The 21,212-nt window shown below is 32.7% G+C and overlaps 1 protein-coding gene across 1 annotated transcript in view; it reads right to left on the bottom strand.

Annotated features, from left to right (window-relative positions):
• Positions 1 to 480: 480 nt before the first annotated feature.
• The window catches only part of LOC148281990 (uncharacterized), a 53,401-nt gene continuing 32,669 nt past the window's right edge, over positions 481 to 21,212 (bottom strand). The window contains exons 5-8 of the mRNA XM_088225789.1: positions 11,208 to 11,394; positions 11,055 to 11,109; positions 9,955 to 10,085; positions 481 to 728 (exon numbers count right to left, since the gene is read on the bottom strand). Of these exons, the coding sequence (XP_088081915.1) occupies positions 481 to 728; positions 9,955 to 10,085; positions 11,055 to 11,109; positions 11,208 to 11,394 (621 nt within the window). The remainder of the gene's footprint in view (positions 729 to 9,954; positions 10,086 to 11,054; positions 11,110 to 11,207; positions 11,395 to 21,212) is intronic.

Raw genomic sequence — 21,212 nt, 5'->3', positions numbered from 1 at the left:
AAAGGGCGACGTTCGCGACCATAAATGAGACGAAAATCGAATTGCTGGTTGTACTGAAGTCATACCAAAAAGTGCGGAATAGAAATGTTTCGAGGATTGGAAAAAACGTTAATATACGTACAACATCTGATTGATTGAGGAATAAATAAATATTATATAAATATCTATACATATTTTGATAAAAGTGTGTACATATATACGCCTAAAACGCTTTTTTCAAACATAAGTTAATGTATAAGCAAAAAAAAACAAAATAATAAAAACTTGAGAAAAAAATTCTCGACCGGACAAATATAATATATTTTGTAGGTATGTGACCGACATCATTACCTACCCACCAGGTTCTGAAACGCAAAATCAGTATTTCCAAAATAATGAGTAAATAATTGGCAGTTTCTAGTAGCGTGATTTGGATGCGAATGCTGATTTAATTAAATAATAATGGATACTACAATAATTGATACATTTTTAAAAATCCATTCAATAGCTGGCATTATTTCCTCTCATGCTGATGCTCATCCTCCGGTCAGCGTTTGGCGGGTAGGAGGGGGCCGAAGGTGGCGGGTAGCGCCAGCGACGGGGGCGCGGAAGCAGGTGGCCGTCCGTGGAAGCACGCCCCCTGAAGGGTGCCCCGTCCGAACTCCCCTCGCCAACCCCCCCTACACTGGAGCAGGCGCTTCCATCAGAAACCTCCTCTTCATCAAGTTCCACTTCGGTCCAACGGCGACCTTCAACATACAAACATCGTTATAAATAATGGTGAATGAGACCCTAAATTGTTGCACGAAACACTGGTCTGCATGAAAATGGATCCTGAGAGCATTCCCGCTGATTCTTAGGTAAAATGATCTCTTGAATTTAAATATGAACCGTTTTTCCCAATCAGTCATCGTTTTTGGTGGAGCCCCCCTTTCCAATATAACCCCTCCACCCCCGACTTCATGCCACAGCTTTGGCTATCAAATGATACGTCCACCGATGATGAAGAATGTTCAGCTGATTCACCTCATCAACAACCTCACCTCTACTTTTCAGCTCGAATAATACTTTCATCCCTCCAAACAAAATTACTGACCCTAAAAAATAGGGCGGTTAAACCCGAAAACGGCGCGGCGGGTGATAGGAAAATGGGGTTATATTCGGATTTAAGAAGTAATTTTGCATAAGCATCAGCAGGAATGGTGTCAGGTTTCAAAAAAAAATTTTTTTTTCCAGTGTAATGAGGAAGTTTAGTGGTTTAAAAAAAAGTTGTTAATAGACTATAAAACTAAGCCAACATATATTTTTTTTTAAATATGCATCGTATTATCAGCGTTATGATTTTTTAAAGTTTTGTATTTCCGAAATTACTCCGCGTGTGACGATTCAATTTCTCTTCCGCTTCTTATCAGTCAGTACTGCCGATTGGTCCGTTGACGATAAGTAAACCACAATTCTCTTATTTATTCGTTGATTCATATGAACTAGTGAGACGTCGTTCGAAGTAGCACGTTTTTATTGAAATATTTTACAAAATACGTACTTTTTCATACATTTTTAAGGTACTTTAACGCTTAATTTAATGGTTTTATTTTTACGGTGCGTACGAAAACATTTTTTGGCATACGATTTCGCGAAGAGCTGAAGTTCCTCACTAGCCCTTTAGGCGCCACAAGCGAGCTATCTCGAGCATGGTATAGACCAATAAAAATAAAATATATTCTAAAATGGACACCAAGTCATTGGAACAATAGGCATCATTCCTCGGTACCTACACATTTGCATTTACCATATTCCAGGAATTAGCAAGGCAGCCTGTTAGATAGCCACATGTGCGGCAGTAACTACTTACAATCTTCGAAAGCTACCTTTCGAATATCTTTCTTTAGTGTCGTTCATAACCATAGTATTGAAAAAGTGCCTTATTTATTTAATTTTTGATTTTTTTACTGTTTTCTTTTTCACTTGAACACTTTATGAACAATTTACTCTTCTGCTCAGTGTTTATTTTTTCCTTGGTAGAATTCGACTTGTCCATGCGTTTTATAGCTGCAAGACGATCGGTAATCTAGCTTTAATATTTAAATGTCATCAACTATCAATGACCTTAATTTTGTAAATGAGGTGTAAATTTCTTACCGTGCTATATTTGATCTCTTATCTGTTATTAAAATATATCATAATTAGAAACGAGGAACTTAAATTTCATCCGTTAATTTACTGTACAGTGCCCTTGAGGTGATTTTCACAAAAATGGCGCTATGTTAATTAACCAACTACTATACAATTATACCTACGGTATAATATTAACATTTCCTTACCATTTTACTTTTGATTTGATTTGTAAGTTGAAACCAAACGCAGATAAAATACCGAAGTCTATCTATCGAAGTTTATTTTTCCATACATAAATTTACATATGAAATATAATGACAAAAATACACTTTAGAAAAATGCATCTTAAAATTAAGCTATAACATAAATTTAAAAGAATGCCCACAAGGACTTTAGCATCTGAGCGTGGGCCATTCCTTTTTTAACTATTAAAATGTTTATAGCACATAAATATGGTATGACATGACCATGAAAAGATAAGAAAAGACAAAGAAAAGAAAAAGAAAATGAAAATTGACATATGCTGATATTACGAAAACATGATATTTGCAGTTTGTAGTTTGCAGTTTGCAGTTTGCAGTTTGCATTTTATTTTTTATTTTATCAAAGAAGGTGTCTATCTGTTCCTTCCATGCTAATCCAAGACCTCAAACTTACTTTAAACTGTACAAGTGATTTAATGTTTTGTAATTCTTTAGTTAAAAGATTGAAGGATCTTGGACCAACATGTAAGGAGTGCCTCTGTGTGAATTTAGTTCTGCATCCTGGAACTGACAGTACACTATAGAATCTATTACTAATACGATTAAAATGATTACTAAACAATTCCCCATTTAAGTAAACATATTTTAGGCACTGAAATAAATATAATTTTCTAAAACTAAGGAGTCCACTTTTTACGTATAATTCATTACAGGGAAATAGTCTTTGTTTTTTGTACATTATCTTCATTATAATTTTCTGTGCAATTTCTATTAAGCGACTATGCACGTCCAAGACTCCTCCCCACCCTATTATACCATATGTTATTGAAGATTGAATTAAAGCGTAAAATATCATTTTTATAAATAGGAAGCGACGCCCAACAGGAATATATGATGAAATAATGATCATCTTCCTGTTTTCACATGTTTTTTTTAGAAATTTTACAAAATTATCCGTTAACAACTTTTAAAATTAATTATTTTTAAATATAAATAGTAAAACGGAAGTTCAAAATACTGCAATTTCAAATAAAGAATAAAACGTCAAACATTGAGGTGTGTATATACACACTGGATATATATGTACTATAAGTATATCAATGGGTCACCTCGTTTATTCCATTTGAAGTCTAAGCAACGAATTTCTAATGACAACTTTATGTATTCACCGAAAGAACGCTTCGCTGTATTCCGCTTACATTCGGCCTGTCGCGTCATGAATCTATGCGAATAAAAGAATTGTATTTTATCATTTGGTACTACTTATATTAACGGAACTCAAGTGGGAAACTCAAACTTGAAATTACCAAATGGGTCACTTGGTGCCCGGGACATAGGTTGCCGACATCGGCAATAAAATATATAGTATGTGACTCGTAAAACGTAGGCTCTCTCCAAAATGTTATTACCTCAGCCAGGCTGTAACGCGCCCACTAGAGAAGTGTTATAATATTATGTTTATGAAGGCCCAAAAAAAGTAAAAATACATTTTCACAAGGATGTGAATGAAAAACATCAGCCTCACACTTTTGGTACATTACGTAAATTGTACATTAGCAGGCTTATTGCCAAATGGAAATTACTTCCAACCACCCAATGAAATAAAAGTTTATTTAAGTTACAGAACATATTCAATAGAAAATAAAATAAAAAGCTAAAGATATACAGAAATGGAAATAACTGTATTTGTACATAAATTACGTTAAATCAATACTATTACTCAATGGGAAAAGGGAATAAAGAGGAAATAGGAAAAGAGGAGAGATTAAGAAAGAGAAAACAGATTTAAACAGAGATACTCTAGTAACATTTTTGATAATCGATGGGAGATGATTCCACATTCGAGCCGCATCGAGGACACTGGATGAGTTAGAGAAGGAAGATAAATTGTGGATGGATATTAAGGGGTGCTTTGAGAATTAGAATGAAGAAGTAAACAATGAACTGATAAGCGTTGAAATTTTTCACGAGGGTATATAGGTGCGTTAGGATTATTCAGTACAGTGAAAAGAAGCGAGAGGGAGTGATAGTCTCTCCGCTGTCTAATTTTGAGCCTTTCAGTTGCCTACGATAATCAGAAATGTGGTCATATTTCCTAAGACCAAAATATACCTTATGCATGTATTCTGAAGTCGTTCAAGTTTATCGAGTTACTTACAGCCTAAATCAGTCACGGAAACATGGACTGACTGAACCTCGGAATGATAAAACAGTGGTCAACGTTTTACTTCCTGAACATAGAATTAAGAATAGTCCAGAAATCGCATACGAGCATCAAAAAGAAGGCGACTAAACTTCTTATAAATACTCATAAAACTACTCATAAATGAGTAGTTTTACGTTTCGACCCATAAGTTTCTTTGTAAACGTCGCTCAAGACGCAACTCCTAATTTGAATTCAACTATGCCTTGTTGCGTCCTTTTAAAGTGTAGAAATACTGCTAGGATCTTAAAGAAACAGGATGGGATCACATTTCACGTGTAATTAGCAAACGAATGTGTAAGTAGCAAATGCATTACTTTAAAATTATTTTTTCATCTGTCAGATTATCGAATAAATCAAAATGGACATTTTGCTAGTGTTGCCAAAGTAGTAAATTTTTTTTTACCCTACTTTGCTCATCTAATGAGAGAACTAATGTAAATTGGACCTCGGATTAAATAACTATGTGGTCGACATTTGACCATTATCTTTTAAAACATCAAATATTATTTAACATGATATAAAAATATCCGTTTTATGTAAAATAAACTTTGTTTTATATTTTAAGGTCAAAGTTCATTAATTCAATTATTCCAATTTTTTTTTAATATAAACCTTGTATATTATAAGCAAGGTAAATAATAAAGCAACTCCTTTATAAAAAAAAATATAAAAAAATTTACTCTAATTAAATGACCCTTTACTTATCTACTCTGTTGTGTCAATCAATATTTCCGCGTGCACAATAACATTTTAGAGAAATTAACAGATTGCTTTTTTTTTTTACCTTACATTTGTGTTATGATTATATTTTTTCCATCGTGCAACATTACGCGGTGACATCACAAATGCACGCGGCGAAAGTGGGGCATAGTGGGGGGATTTTTAGACACACGCCGATGTATTCAAATATGATTCTACGCTCCTTCTGGACTATTCTTAATTCTACATATGTTCCTGAAAAGATATACTATGCTCGAAACAGGCGCGTTCGTCTACCATGCTTAAGGTCTCAAGTTCTATTCCTGAAAATGTCATTTTACGCGTGATATTTAAGTTTCAAATGTGTTTTTAAACTACGGTTTTTTATTGTCCCTTGCCTCGCTTTAAAAATTAAAATTAGTTTCAGGCGCTGCCTAGTAGTTTAAATAATTCGGATGACCTGCGCATAACACGTTTAACGAGTTGTCGAAAGACATTGGGGATGCTGGGTACATCTCAATATTCCGTGGGATGGCGATGGTTTTTGTTAAATACAATCATCCATAGCTAGAGTGTCATCAAAAAGCGTCATTTTTTCTGTAAATAGTATTTATAACTAGTGGTTTAAATTTACATTCGTACAACTATCATACATAAAATACATTACATAAATTAAAATCTAGTATATACATTATTTTTTTTAAATTAGTATAATAACATAATTGATACATGTTTATTTTCCTCTACAATCTTAATATTTTTTCATGTAAATAGTACACATACATACATACTTTCTTTTTTTTATGTTTTATGTTAAATACTTAATAATGAAAATTATAAATAGTTCAAAATTCACAAATATTTGTAAATTTTTGCAGACAAATAGTGTTTTTTTCCTCTTAAATTCAGTTTTTATTAACAAATTACAACAGCACTAAATAAATAGTCCAGATCTTGTCTCGATGTCCCTTATGTTTGTCAATGCTTCTTTCTTTTTTCTTTAAATGTTTTAAACTACTCTTTTATTGTAATATTTAAACCTTATAAATTGTATACATGGACAATGTCTGTTAATAAATAAATAAACAGGGATGGAGAATACCTTAAATTAGGGAATATGGAAGTCAAGGCATTTACAGGGCTTATGACCTGTCATTGGCTGGTTTAAGTGTCCACTTTACACACTGTGTAACATTCACCATTTTGCCTATGTTGAACATCCATAGTTCTTCAATTCTTCCATTTGTTGATTTTAGTAAAGTGACTTCCATATGACATTTACGTACATTAATATCGATTTTACTTTATACCGTCAATATGTTCTGATGAAGATGGAGTTTGTAATCGCGGCATTAAAATGTCCTTAAGGGTAAAATCAAATAAGATCGTGTTAATTTTTTTCATCTCTATTCTCTACAAAACTATATAAGATGTTAGTCCAGATGTTCGCACACTATTTTTATTTATTTATTACTTTTCTTGCTAGGGTCCAACATATATTAGATTCCCAACATATATTAGGTCCAACACATATTAGGTCCCAAGATAATAAAATTTCCTTGGAGAAAGGTGGTTCTAAAAATGGTTTTACTACACATTATTGGCGAGTTGTTTGTCAGGAAAGTTATTAGTTAGTCTTTTGTCGTTATTTTTTTTGTAATATGTATTTTTATATGCCTAAATATTTTTTTTTAAAAAAAGCTCTACTATCGGTAGGTTATAATATATCAAACGTACATTTTATTCTTCTTTGGGATCTCACCTGAGATCAAATAATGCCGGCGTATATCGTGAGAAGAAATGATCACGAATGTATTTTATTCAACAATATTCCGGTACAATCATATCTTTGTAAGGATACAAGAGCTGTATTTAATGCTCTAGGGAGGATAGACATATTTATATTCTAACCTTGGCGAGGTGGATAACTTTTTTAGAATTATGTACGTGGCTATCCATTTAGTACAAGAATGTTTTATGTCTGTCCAAATGTTTGAAGACAGGCTAGATCTCCTCCCTAGGAAGTAATTTATTTTATTGATTTAATTTATTTTATTTTATTTGGGAAATCAACAGTTCTACATACATATTTATAGTAAAAAAACAGATATAGTGTATAAACTCAGAACTAATAAACAGATTTCCACAAATTATACAAAGTTAATAAAGAAAATATATTACACCATCCACATTTCGTAAACTCTTTCATCTGTTGATTTTTGTGAAGTAAAAGAGCTGAAACCTTTATCATGTGGGTGAGATTCATCCGGCTGAACCAATTCACCTACTAGGCAGCCAATAATAGGTAAAAAGCACTGTAATTGTTTAGACTTCCATATTCCATAGTCAAAAATGTTTTGCCTCTCTGTTGCAACAAATTTAGATCTATTTAGTATTTTAGAGATTTGGATTTTAAGCACCTAACATGTTTAATTGTTGTAAATATTTTGATAGAACCCTTTCAGTGCTACGAGCGAGATATCTCGCGTATTGTACAATAAACATTTGTTTGTAAATAAATATCTAGAATATGTTTTACCGCTAATTGAACGTAGTTATGCAGCCAGCCATAGAAAAGTGAAACTGAAATAATAGCACCTTTGTGAAAAGAGTGAATAAACAAATCTACACAACAGTTGGAATGTTTTTGACTTTAACAAAGATAAACAATGAATATATTAGTTTTTCTTTATATTACAAACAAGAATTTGATAATGTATTTGACCAGTTTAAATAATTTTAAAAATTCGTTAAGATTTTTCTAGTGCTGTGGTGTTTTCTGCCAATTGAGAAATGCCGTTTTTGTGATGGACGCCATTTTCAAAGGGTGATTAAAACAATTTTTTGTACAAAAGCGGTCTTGCTGTTTTTAGCAGGACATAGAATTGACCATACTGCACCCGATAACAACAATATCTTATTTTTAAAAAAATTGTGGACTGACTGCTTTCTGCATAACTAGTTCAATTTAACACGCAGCCTAAAATGAATGGTGAAACCATTCCAATTTGGGTTCCGCGAGATATCCTTTAACAAAACTTATTCCAATTGACATTCCAATTTTTCTATACATTTTTACATAATTAAAAATAAAAATTCATTTAGAATTTTTTTATTTATTGAAATAAGATCATTATGACACTGGGCAGATAAATAATACAATTATGTGTGTGAAATAGAACCAGAACCCCAGACGACAGACGAGTGCTTTCGACTTGATGGCAACTCTCTGGGTTCTGAGCTTATGGGTTCCTGGAAGGGTGGACATGAAATATTATTTTATAAATTTATAATCTATGAATTTCCCTGTGCACCACTTCAGGCATAGGGAAATGTTAATGATGAATTAAATTTATGTAGCAGAAATAAATTTAAAAAATAGGGTTTTAGTATGTAAATTTATTATTTACATAGGTTTAGTCAACAGAGCCATTCAATGAGTACTAATTTGTTTATTAATATTGGATTATGTGATGAGATAAACAAATAAAATTTCAGTACGTGAGATGTAAAAGAAAAAAAATCTATCAGCAATTTTATAAAAGAGTAAAGAAAATTATTGTTGCTGTTTTAAAATAAAAGATAAATTCTACGGACAAAGGAAATGTAAAAATAGTTGAAAGACTTATTGCTCTGAGGTCTATGGTATTCGTTGTGAAAGCAATACGTGCCAGATGCTACAGCTATTAGGATTTGTCTCATATAAACGTCAACTTTATTACGTGGGACATCTAATTCACTCACTGAAAATCGAAAATGATAGCAGTGTTTTTCCAAAGTGGATACTTTATTAAACTGTCACTGGAATATATTTTTGAAATGTGAAATAACGCAGATGCAACTAATAATTCAAGTCAGGCATGTCGGAAATTGAACCCGGTACTAATGTATAGTAACTAGTAGCTTCTTCTTCTTCTTCATCCTTTCCATGGATCAGTATGTGCTGCTGTTTCCTCTTAGGACGCTGACTCCAGCTATCGAGACACCTCTTCGGGGGTCTGCATGGGGGTCATCTTCTTTCGGGATTCCCTTGAAGTGTGATACGTGGAAGTCTGTCCTCCGCCATTCTGTTGGCATGTTCATTCCAGTACCGCCTTCGTTATCTTACCGCTCTTGCTCCGAATATCAGTGTTTCTCCTGCGGTCTTGCAACGTGTTTCCGGTTATGGATCGAAGAGTTCGCATCTCTGAACTTCTCAGCCGAGATTTTGTCTTGGAACTTGGAAGTGTCTGCCCTTGCCTCTATTCCGTAGGTGGCTATCGGTCTAACACATGTTCTGTGTATTCTGATTTTACTCTCTAATTCGACTGCTTTCGTTGCCCCATTTCTCTGTGGGTTTGGTTAATTATATGTAGTGTTTGTATCGGATGTCGTCATTTGATAATAACTTTATGATCATATTGCAATTACACGAATAGTACCTAAAACAGTGTGTACTCGTATTTAATTCAGCTACAAACATCTATTTCTGTTATTGTATTTCATATAAATTTAACAACATTAATTCTGATGAAATCACGTGAGATTATAATTATCATTATTTTAAAGATTTTCTTAACTCGTGTAAGTCATCAAAACAATAATTTCATAATAATGCTATAACTAAAACCACTTTAACAAAGTTATTAACAACTTCAATTAGATCTAGTCACAGTGAAAGATTGTTATTTTTGCTTTTGAAAATGTGCGACGCTTGTCTAGCTGTATCTCTTTTTCTTTTTCTTGTTCTTCGTTTTTTAAAGGCCTTTTCACCTTTCAACTCGGCCGTATCTCTTCGTTTGATACGGCTGATGACAATTGTTACCAGCAGTGGTGTAGTCGGGCCGGAGCGCATTAGAGCGGCGCTCCGGCACTTTTTATCTGAGCGGAGCGGCGCTCCGGCTCTGGCCAGGAACAAATACGTTTAAAAAAATATCTATTTAAATCTTATCAAACAAGTCAAAATAACAACAAACGTATTTATTGCCGATAACTTGCAGAAGTCTTTACATGTGTCCCCCCCCCCTCTACCCCCCATTTCCCTCCCACTTCACTTTAGTGGTGGCGGTGCCATCCGATACTTTTTTATTTAAGACTACACCACTGGTTACCAGAGCTGCGTCCCTTGTCTTATTTCAACATTTTTTGCAAAGCTAAACCACGGCTTACGTTCTTACAACTTATAATTTTGCTGATTTCTTTTCTTTTTTTTTTTTTCGTGAATTAATATGAATAAACAATATATAACGCAAAGAGGTTATGGACGGGGAATTGCGATTTTAATTATTGGTCGAAATATAAGCGCATATTTTCCCATTTCAGACGGATTGAGATCTACAAATCCACATGGCGCGATAAAATTACTTAGGGTGGATTCATTTTTTAAAAATATTTCATTGATTTATTTAGTGATAGGCAAACGCACTAACCATTACACCGCGAGGCAAACTAATTTAGACTCGATTTCCCTTTTCAAGATTTTTACCCGAGAGTAGCTATTGATCAGTGATGTGTAACCTTTTTAGCTCGGCGTGTGAAAAATTCAGAAGAAACCTGGATTGACGCGGGTGGTGTGCCAGATCCAGGAATATTAATAGTTTTTGCAGCTCTGGTAAATGAAAAAGTTTTCTCTTTGAATTGATTGAATTGACATATTAAAATGCAAAAACGAATATTTTCCTACATTACTGACCTTTTTGTTGTTGAATTGCATTTTCTAAATCTTTGATGGTCGGTTTTTCGTACATTTTAAACACAAGTTAGCGTTACAAACTTCATCAGTGAGTCGGTTTTTTAAATTTGTTTTGATATTATTCAATGCCGAGAGTCTCACAAAAGCCATCGCTAGATATTTAGGAAATGATCGGTATCACCCAAAATGTCTTGGTGTGTCATCTTTGATACGCGTGTCATGGGTTACCCACTGCACTAGATAAATTAAAAAAAATAAAAATATTATAGTAAAAATCAATCCACCCTTATTTTATCGTGGCGTGTGGGTTTGGTGAAAAAAGCCTTTGTCTTACCTAGCAGTAGTATGGGCGAGATGGCGGAGCTGGGGTAGGGTTGGCTCGGAAGACTCAGGGGCCCGTTTAGTGCAAGTTCGGGGGACATCCCAGCCTCTCCCGGTGTGTCGCTACCAGAGCGCTTCAGGCGTGGACACTTTCCGTGCACTCTCCAAAACCTACACACGTCTCTGAATACCGACCAAACCTAGAACGATAAGATTATTTATAGAGCATGATACGGTCCACCAAAATATTCACCCACGTGTATATTGCAGGTACCTTGGCTCTTAAAACTTGAAGAGCTAGATTAAGTTAGCTTTTACTTTTTTCTGGATTATTCTTAGAGCTTTGTTTTGCAATATGGTTAATTTGTTGAAATATTCTTGGTATTTTTTATACATTTTTATTAATGTATAAAATAATAATGTACTGCTACGGTAGTTGCAGTGTGGTTCAGTGATTGTGTTGTTTTGCACGAACCATTATCAACAGCTCTTCTGGTTCTTCGAAATTTTTTTTTTCTTAATCTTTTTCGTTACCATTTGATGAAGTGTAAATTTGAAATATCTATAATTTATAAATATTGATGATTAGCATATACACCGTTTAATAATAATTGGAATTAAGCTTATATCTGTACCTAAAAGCTGGAAGGCGGGAAATCACATTATTTGCAAAATTGAGCTATGAATGTCCTTTTGTTCATATATTCAGATTTTATTAGTGCTAAAAAACATTGAAGGCCTCCAGTATACCACTACAAAAATAGCTTGTTCTAAAACACCAGTAATAATACTCGTGCTTTCAACAAAATTTAATGTTTTGCTGGTATTTAAGCAGTGGATACCGAATACATTCCACAATTTCAATAACCAACTACCTCCGACGCATCGAGGGATTTTGCACAAGATTAAGTATTATTATCATAATTAACCAAACTGAACCATTATGTCATTTCTTTTGCTGTTAATTTCATTATTTTACTTTGCCTTTTTTCACATACTGTTTACTTTCAATTACTGTTTTATTGCTATTAATATCATGTCGTTACCTGTTATTTCCATAAATAATTTATGTTTTAATGAATGGCACGTAATTTAATGTTTTTGCCGTAAGAAAATTTTATAAATACATTGTTTTTCATGCGATATTCTACATTACTTTAGTCAGCGGAGGAATTAGGGCGCGCGCCGGGCGGTTAGAACAAAATTGTTCTATCATTGAAGTCCCATAGTTATTTGATAGTCCATACTTTAAATGTTTTAACTATCGAATATTCTTATCAAAAGCTTATAAATCCAAATTTTAGCAATAAATTGTGTTTTTACTTGAGAGCTACATTTGAAACAGTTTTACAACTTCAAACCGCTCTCTTCAACAATTTACCAAATGTCACTTCCAGCTTTAAGGGGTTTAACTTTAAGGAACATATATTAACACTTTCATATATTATGTTTGTAATATTTTAAAATCAAAAAAATATATGTAAAAATTAATACTCGTGACTAATCGATCAATACCTACATTCACCTTGTAAAAAAATCGGTAGTTTTGCTTACCCTTAAATAATTTTAAAACAGAGACAGGGCCGCGATTACAATTGAAAGTTAACAAAGTAGCCTTCAACTGTCTATAAATTAAAAACAAAATTTATTTACAAAAATGAGTATATTTGTTCGAAATTTTGAAGTATCTTCATCGGGAATCTGTAATTTGATAAATTTCTAAAATTCTTTCGTATTAGGTATTTGTATTTTTGTATATTTTGTTTGCACCACAGCAGGCCTAGAAGCCTAATTACAGTGGTGAATTACAACACAAAACACCTAGGCTTAAGAAAAATAACATTCTAATTTGTGTGTCCTCATCGGGAATCGAATCCGGAACTTACCGTGCGTGGGACAAAGTCTTGGCCATTACACCACGGAGATCGCCAATATTCATTAACATTATAATTTATACGAATCTTCTATTATTTAATTTAACAATAATTTTACTTTATAGACAATTCAACTAACTTTCCATTATAACATGGGCCCAGGGAACGATAAATTATAAAATAATATCTGCACAGACAAAAGGAGCGATCTTTGCATGTTTCATAAAGCCTATCATAATTTCACAGAAATTATTGCTAAGGATCATATTCCGGTGCCCTCTAACAAATCTGTCAGAACAGTCGTTCCAGTGCACGAAGGTGCTGGATTTATTTTAATGTAATTAAATATTGACATTTAATTTTATTTATTTATTTCACAGTTTTAAAATGTACAGAGGTTCATTTATTCAGGTCCCGACTAGCTAGAAAATTCCTGTTTTATTACACGAGTTTTCTTTATAAAATGATGCTTAAACATCATCATCATCATTGCATTTCCACACCTGCTGTTGCATAGAACACCGCATTGAAATAGATACAAATTGCAGCGTATGTTGATAATTTTTGTTTTATGAAGGTAAGATGATCAGTTTTGCGTTTCAGGTGTCAGTCCAGGGACTATGAAATATTCTAGTGTGAGACCACCTTTTTAAATAAATATTTCATATCAACCATGACGGGAATCGAACCCGAAACCTCTTGCATGGTAGGCAAATGCGCTGACTGTTACACCGCCAGGCTGACGCTTAAACAATTCATGTAATAATAATAATATAAAAAAATGAAATAAATATAAATTAAATAACAAATCGATAGCGATAAAAATTGAGGCATGAATATAAAGCATAGATAAACCATTCATAATTTAAAAATGGAACACAACCATAAATTAAAGAGACCATTGCAGGAGATTGCTGCGAGACATTGCATAAATGTATATATTTGTCCAGATGTTTATTTAAATTTATGTTTATGAAAACATTATTTTTTTTGGTATTCTTTAATAATATGCATCCTTCTACTTTCCATTATGTTGTATTCCAACTCAACACAGGGCTCTTGGCATCATAGAGTTAGGGATACGTTATTATTTTTTTGTAATATGTATCTTTGTACGAATAAATAAATAAATAAAATATTCGTAACAACTCAAGTTGAAACTATACTTGTGTCCCAATAAATGTAAATATAATTATATTAAGTGTGATTATTGTGTATATTTTTTCAATCCGACTTGAGAACCGTTTGTTTCAAAACTCGACATTTGCCTGAAACATAACTTATCAAGAGAGGGTTCGTTATGATTCGCGTGAAATCGCGAGAACAATCATTGTTTTAAAAAAGTACACCCTACAACTAAGCCTGAAGGTAATCTAATTTATGTACGGTTTATAATTTTATTTTATTTTGCATTAGCACCCAACAAAAGTTAATGAAATTAGGCCTCAATGTACGCGAAAATATTTTTTTATTGTTTTGAAAAAACGATAGTATTTTAGTAGTTTCGAAAAACAATAGTATTTTTATATTTTTTTAAGCTGGTTGTAAGCGTGTTTGCTGAGTTTTTTTAGGGAATAGATACGTATCGAAGCTGGTTTTTTTTTTTTTTTTAACTAAATCGCCACCTGGGGCGAATATAGTGTTTTGAAAAAATGATCCTTAATTTATTAGAAAGCTTTCTAAGACATTTAATTTCCGGTCACGTGTTCGCACTTTTACACGTGCTCCGTTTTTTGTTAGAGTGAGGCACTACCGTAAATCGGTACTCGGAACACATGTTGACTTTTGAGGTAGGTTACGATATTCCAACGCCAAAAAGAATCCTTTTTTTATTTTCAACTTCGAACCATTTAAAATGTTTGATATAGGTAGACTTTTTTAATATTTTTTGTTATTGCTATACCATGTATATGAAATATTTTTTATTTAAAATTAATTTATGTATCCTTGGGAAACCTGTTCTTAGGAGGACTGTGTAGTGTTTAAAATTTTACATATATATTTCACAAGTAATGTTTTATTTTATTCTTTCCATCCTTACTTTTTTCAGCCAGATTTCGATTTGCCTTTTAAAATATTGAATATCAGTTAGGCAAGAATTTTAAACAATTTGTCAAAAAAATAATCCTTGTACCTTTGACCGAATATGTTTAAGGGAGAAATATTGACAGTGATATTATGTCTTGTCCTTGTTATATATTCATGTTCCTGAGAAGAGGAATGACGATACCCATCTCCAAATCCGTCCAGTTGAGTTTTGTCGAATATTAGGCATATCCAAGGCATATCAAAGGCTTGAGGAATTCTGTAGATAAAGTTCTTATTGGTAGCTTAAAAATAACTTTTACGCCTTTTACTTTATTTTATAAATTTATTGCATAAATAAGCATAGCATAACAGTAAAACTAGAGAATTAGAAAATCAATACGTTAAACAATAATAATTGAAAAAAAGAATAGTAAAAGTTAATTTATTTAAATAGATTTTTCACTTCAATAATTTATTTGTGACGCTTAGTTGCATTATTAGTCCATATTCTAAATGAGATGGAAAAAGCGCACGGTACATTTTTAATATGATTTTTGCTTATGTTTCTAATAGCCTTAAATAAAAACATTAAGTTTATGAGTTTATTAGCTGTGTACAAGTGTCCCATTTTAAGTTCTCGTCTATTTCTTGCCCAATATATATATTTGGAGTATTAGCAATTCATTTGGTTTGCTTCATTATATGAAGAAAAACGTTTAATAACTCGTTTTGGTAAAGTTTGATACTAGACCCTTTTCAGCTAAAGATACCATTTAAATTGTTAAGATATGTATTAGGCATCAGCGATATTTATATTCGCATTTCATGGTGCATAGGCGTCTTGTTCCAGCCGTTGCACAAACGAGTTTTAACCGCATCTAGCAAGACAACAGTGAATTTTAAAGAACTAAAAGAAAGGGTCCCAGATTCAAATCCCACTCTACCGTAACTCGATTTCCATTTTTCCAACACAAGTTATTTACGACTTTTAGAAAATGGTCTGAAAAATTAAATATTTGAGTCAATAATAAGAACTCAAGTATTTCTATTGAAAAAAAAAACTCAAAGTAAGTAGAAAATAACATGTTATAAACAAAGTTAAATAAACAGAGAATTTAAAGCAATCTCCTCCCCCACGACTTTTATCGGTTTTCTTCGATAGGGTTTATTCTAAACGTGACAGCGAGCAGTGAACGTATTTTTTTGGCTTCCTAAGTGTGACCGCTGCAGAAAAAAAGAAAAAAAATGGTTTTCGGTGTTGCTTATCAAAAATACAGTTACGGATTTTGAACCTAGTTACCTAAGAAAACATATTTTTAAAGAAGTTGATATTTTATTTGTTCATGTAATTATAATGTTTTGACGGTTCAAAAACGATTCAATGATTTTTTTCAAATTTAAACCGCATTTAAGGGCATTGAAAGGTTTTAGTTGTACTTACTTCAGGGTGCTTCCCGGTAAAAAAAAAATATGGTTGAAAGATAAGAATTTGAACAATATAATCATTATCAAATAAGCCTCCCTTAGACACATTTTCTTGACCTTTGGGTCAACAAACGTTAAAGTAAAAAAGCGACAGATATTAGAACTAAAATTTTAATATTTAAATTTATAATATATGATACTCCTTTTATCTTAGGATTATCTGGTGGGTCAAGAGTAAAAATAGTGACCTAAAGATTACTATTTAATAAAATGCAAAAGAAAAATTTGCCCAATTTTTTAAAAAAAGTTAACGTATTTAGAAATTTATATTTTGTCTGGCGAAGACTATTCTTTTGACCAAATAAAGAACTTGAAGCAAAAGTTTTCGTATATGAAATTCAAACAAAGGTCCACCTCTTCTAAGAAACCAATAAAATGAAAAAAGTTCCTTCAAATCAACGATAAATGACAGCAGACAATATTTGAAACATCGAAAGATGAGCTGCGAAGATTGGGTCGATCATTTAAATCATTCGAAGAATTTAGCGAAAGAAGTAAAGGAATAAAAACGGAGGAGCTTCGTTCTTCGTTCAGTAGTAGATGTTGACGTGTTATTGCATGCTGCGCCGACAAAATGAAAAACTTCTGGAAAAGAAGAAAAACTTTAAAATTATGAAATTGTAAATTTATATCAAGACATGACTTTGAATGTTCAAAATTGAAAACTCAGTAATTAAAAATATGAAATATTTCTGGAATTTTAGAAAGTCTCTTAATAGTGGCAAATCCAGCCACCCGCCAACAATTTTCCTTAATTGTAAATTTGCTGATGGTCCACAAAAAACAGCCGACTTATTCGCTGAATACTTCAAAACTTCAAAAGCGTAAATGATGAAGATATATCTGATGAGGATATTCCTTCAATATATTTGTAGGGCTTGCTCAATATCTCAAATTGTCACATTACAGTTAATGACGTCACTAAAAAACTGATCGCACTAGATACCTATAAATCTGCTGGTCCAGACAACATTCCTCATATATTTCTAAAATTGTGCGCCTCAGTAATTGCTGAACCGCTTGCAAATTTATTCAACTTATCACTATCATCAAGTCGTTTTCCATATAGATGATCGTCGTGACTATCGTCTAATTTGCATCCAGTCTACTATACCTAAAGTTTTCGTAGGCCATATTTAAAAAAAATAAATTTTTAAATCAATAATATAATTAAAATCAATAATATAAACACGGTTTTATGCCAAACAGGTCAACCCTTACTAATCTCTCATTGTATGAGAACGATATCAGTGAATCATTACGTATGAAGATGCAAATTGACTCAATATATACTGATTTTAGTAAGGCTTTTGACAAGGTTTGTCATAAATGATTATTGCTCAAGTTGCAGCAATTGGGGTTAGCAGGGAAACTTTTGGCATGGTTAACCAGTTGCCTTAGTGAAAAATTACTTGCTGTTAAAGTTAATAATTCTCTATTGTTTGTTTTAAAACCCACTAGTGGGATACCTCAAGGTCTCATTTAGGGCCAGTACTATTTTTGCTATTTATTTTTATAATGACATAACAATTTTCTTTGACGATGTTATGTTACTACTTTTTGCAGACGATCTCAAAACTTTTTAGCGCACTTCAACTGTAAAACGTTGTCAGACTATTAAAAAAAATCTTGACGCTTTAAATGCGTGATGTAGGCTTATTAAAATGTTGACAAATGCCAAATTATGCGATTCAATAGGTTAAAAGAACCCCTAGTTTTTGATTACTCAATTGTTGGTAATATGCTAGCTACGGTTTCAGTGATCAAGAATTTGGGGATATTCTTTGACTAGAAATTGACGTTTGCTTATCACAAATACAAAATAACCAGTAAGGCTCTAAAAATGTTAGACTTTATCTTGCAAACGACCAAATACTTCAAATTCGTCAATTCTATTAAAACTCTCTTTGCTCTCAAGTTAGAAGTAATTTATTCCTATGTCATACATACATACAAATAAGATACTTTTGGGTAGACTTACGAGCTGACAGAAATGCTTTCAGGTCATAAAGCTTTCCGAAAATATCTCCATAGATTTAAAAAAAAGAGAAAATGGTTGCTGCCTTTCGATGGACAAATTTCTCAGGACGTCTTCCGTATATTACACGATTGTCCTATGTTTATCGCCGAGAGGTGTAACTGTAAAGCAACGTGCGCGCAATATGACTTAATTTTCGAAAACCCACAGGGAGTAATGAAAAATGAGGCCACTTTGGAAAGATATATCGACTTTCTGAAGATCTCAGTAATAAAAATGAAAAAAATTCATCAAGAAACGCTAAGACCCGTAAAAAATAACTGTTGTACAATATATACTGGAAAAAAGACTGTATGCATAAGCGAAGCAATACATATTAGACACAAAAAAAAATGGTGCATTGGATGCCGTAAAGGTAGTTACGCTACATATTGGTAGTCTAAATTTGTCAGCCTAGCCTACCCTAAGTACATTTATCATGAGAGCCAAAATAATCCTTCACACGCTTCAGGTTCCAGCTCTAAGACTCCATTCATCCATCCATAAACAAATTTCCCACCAAATTTACCAATTAACCAAAATCATAAGACCAATAATTATAGTTTTCTACTTTATATTTCATACAAACAAACCATCACGCCGTTTCTTCGTGGGGTTGGCAGAGAGGATAAATCGCCATATCCCTCTGCCTTTTCATAAAGACCGCGCTTCCTCTACATTCATGATTATTCCGACTTTTGACATGCTATTTGGTAAATATGTGTACATGTTATTTATACAAGTATATATTTTATTTCGTCTTTTTTTTTGTTTATTATGTCATTCCACGTATTTCCTAGTCTTTTCCGTTTCCTGCATCCATCAAAATTGCATCGCAAATCTTTTTAGCCATTCTTTTACCGTCCCTTTGCTCTACACGTCCAAACCAACTCATAACTCCTTTCTTGAGTTTGTCGATAATGCTTATCTCAGCTTTACATAATGCACGGATCTTGACATTTGAGCACCTATCATACGAGTAGTTAGTTTTATCACACGTCCGCCTGAGAGATAACTTTTATTCTCGTTTTTCCAATTCCATACTTTGCTTTCACACATAAGGGTCGGCACCAAAACTTCATTGTAAAAGTCAGATTTTACCTCCCGCGATAAACATTTTATTCAAATAAAAATTTTAAAAATGAGATACCTTATTAAAAAATAAAAAAAACTTTAATTGGCCTTTCTTTAAAGTTGGCTACATGTCGCTTAGTAAATTTTGCGTTTCCACCCTCGATATTTATTTATTCGTACAAAGATACATATGACAAAAAATAATGACGTATCCCTAACTTAATGAGGCCAAGAGCTCTGAGTTGGGATACGACATAATGGAAAGTGGAAGCATGCATATTATAAAAAAATACGCAAATGAAGGATGACAAAAGCTAACCACTTTTTGTTTGAGTGTTTTAGTCGTAAATATGACGTCACAAATACAATAACGTATTATTTTTTACTATCGAATGCTTCAAAAGGACTTCTTGAATGAAAATTCATGACCTAAATAAGGACTGAAGAGAAACCTTATTTTATAAACACAAATACACAAAAGGTGAGGGGAAATAGTAGAAGGACGACGCACATTCATCGAATATTAATGTGTATTTCCCGAAAGCGTTATGGGATTTTTATGTTTCAGAAGAGAGTTTGATTTTAAATTCCGGCGCATATTTATGATAATCAAAGATGAAAACATTTCAGATAAGAGCATATGGAAGTACAGGAGTTTACAGGACTTATGACTTTAACGTTTTTGTCATTGAAAACTTAATACGCTCTTCCAAAGGATAAAACACTCTCGGTGCGATAAAAAAGAGGTACCTATGAGCAAAAGTCGCACGGGTTTGGGTTTTAACATATTTCATGTTTTTAGTAAACCCGTACGCTCGCAGAAGTTAACTTGTAAAAATGTTTCAAAATAAGAATTTGAATACGAGATTCGAGGAAGTTGTAATCCACCATCCCTGCTACAAATGACGATGGAGACAAAAACGGATAATAGTTATATTCCTTAAGATATAAAAGTCTCAAAAATCGATTTAGAGCCAGCAATATTTCAAGGATGTGATTCGACTGAGAATGGTCCTAAAACATGAAAAAGTACCTATTATAATGTGTGTAGTATTCTTAAAAGACCTAAAATTTTAAAGTACAAATAAGGGTATTATAGGCAAACTTAGAAATCTCCATTGAAGGAGTTACTGACATATTTGCGAAAAACTTTGAAAAAAGAATTGTGAGATTTCTAATTACGCTTCACAACTCAGTGGGGATTGCTGAGTTTGCGGTGTCAAGTAGTATCATTGAAATATGTTTTTGCAAGACGGTTTTGAATTGCGATATTATGTAGGTAGGTAGATTTTTATGTATAGTTTGTTTTGGCATCAATAACTAACTTTCCGTTTTTGGTGGAGGTTTTTAAGTTTGCTTCTAATACCCTCAAATTTAAGCATCATACTTCTCATAAGAAATCAAAATGACATAAATAGACTACAAAGTCAGCAAAATAAAAGATTTAAGTTAGTATATGACCTACCCTATCTAACAGCAACTAAAAAACTTTTTAAACAAACTAAACAATTTAATGTAACTGAACTTTTAAAACTAGAAT

The sequence above is a fragment of the Micrasema longulum genome, unplaced genomic scaffold (assembly GCF_059751315.1).
Source record: "Micrasema longulum isolate JH-2025_06_02 unplaced genomic scaffold, ASM5975131v1 h1tg000386l, whole genome shotgun sequence".
In the NCBI taxonomy this organism is placed as follows: domain Eukaryota; kingdom Metazoa; phylum Arthropoda; class Insecta; order Trichoptera; family Brachycentridae; genus Micrasema; species Micrasema longulum.
This window is presented reverse-complemented; position numbering and strand designations above follow the sequence as displayed.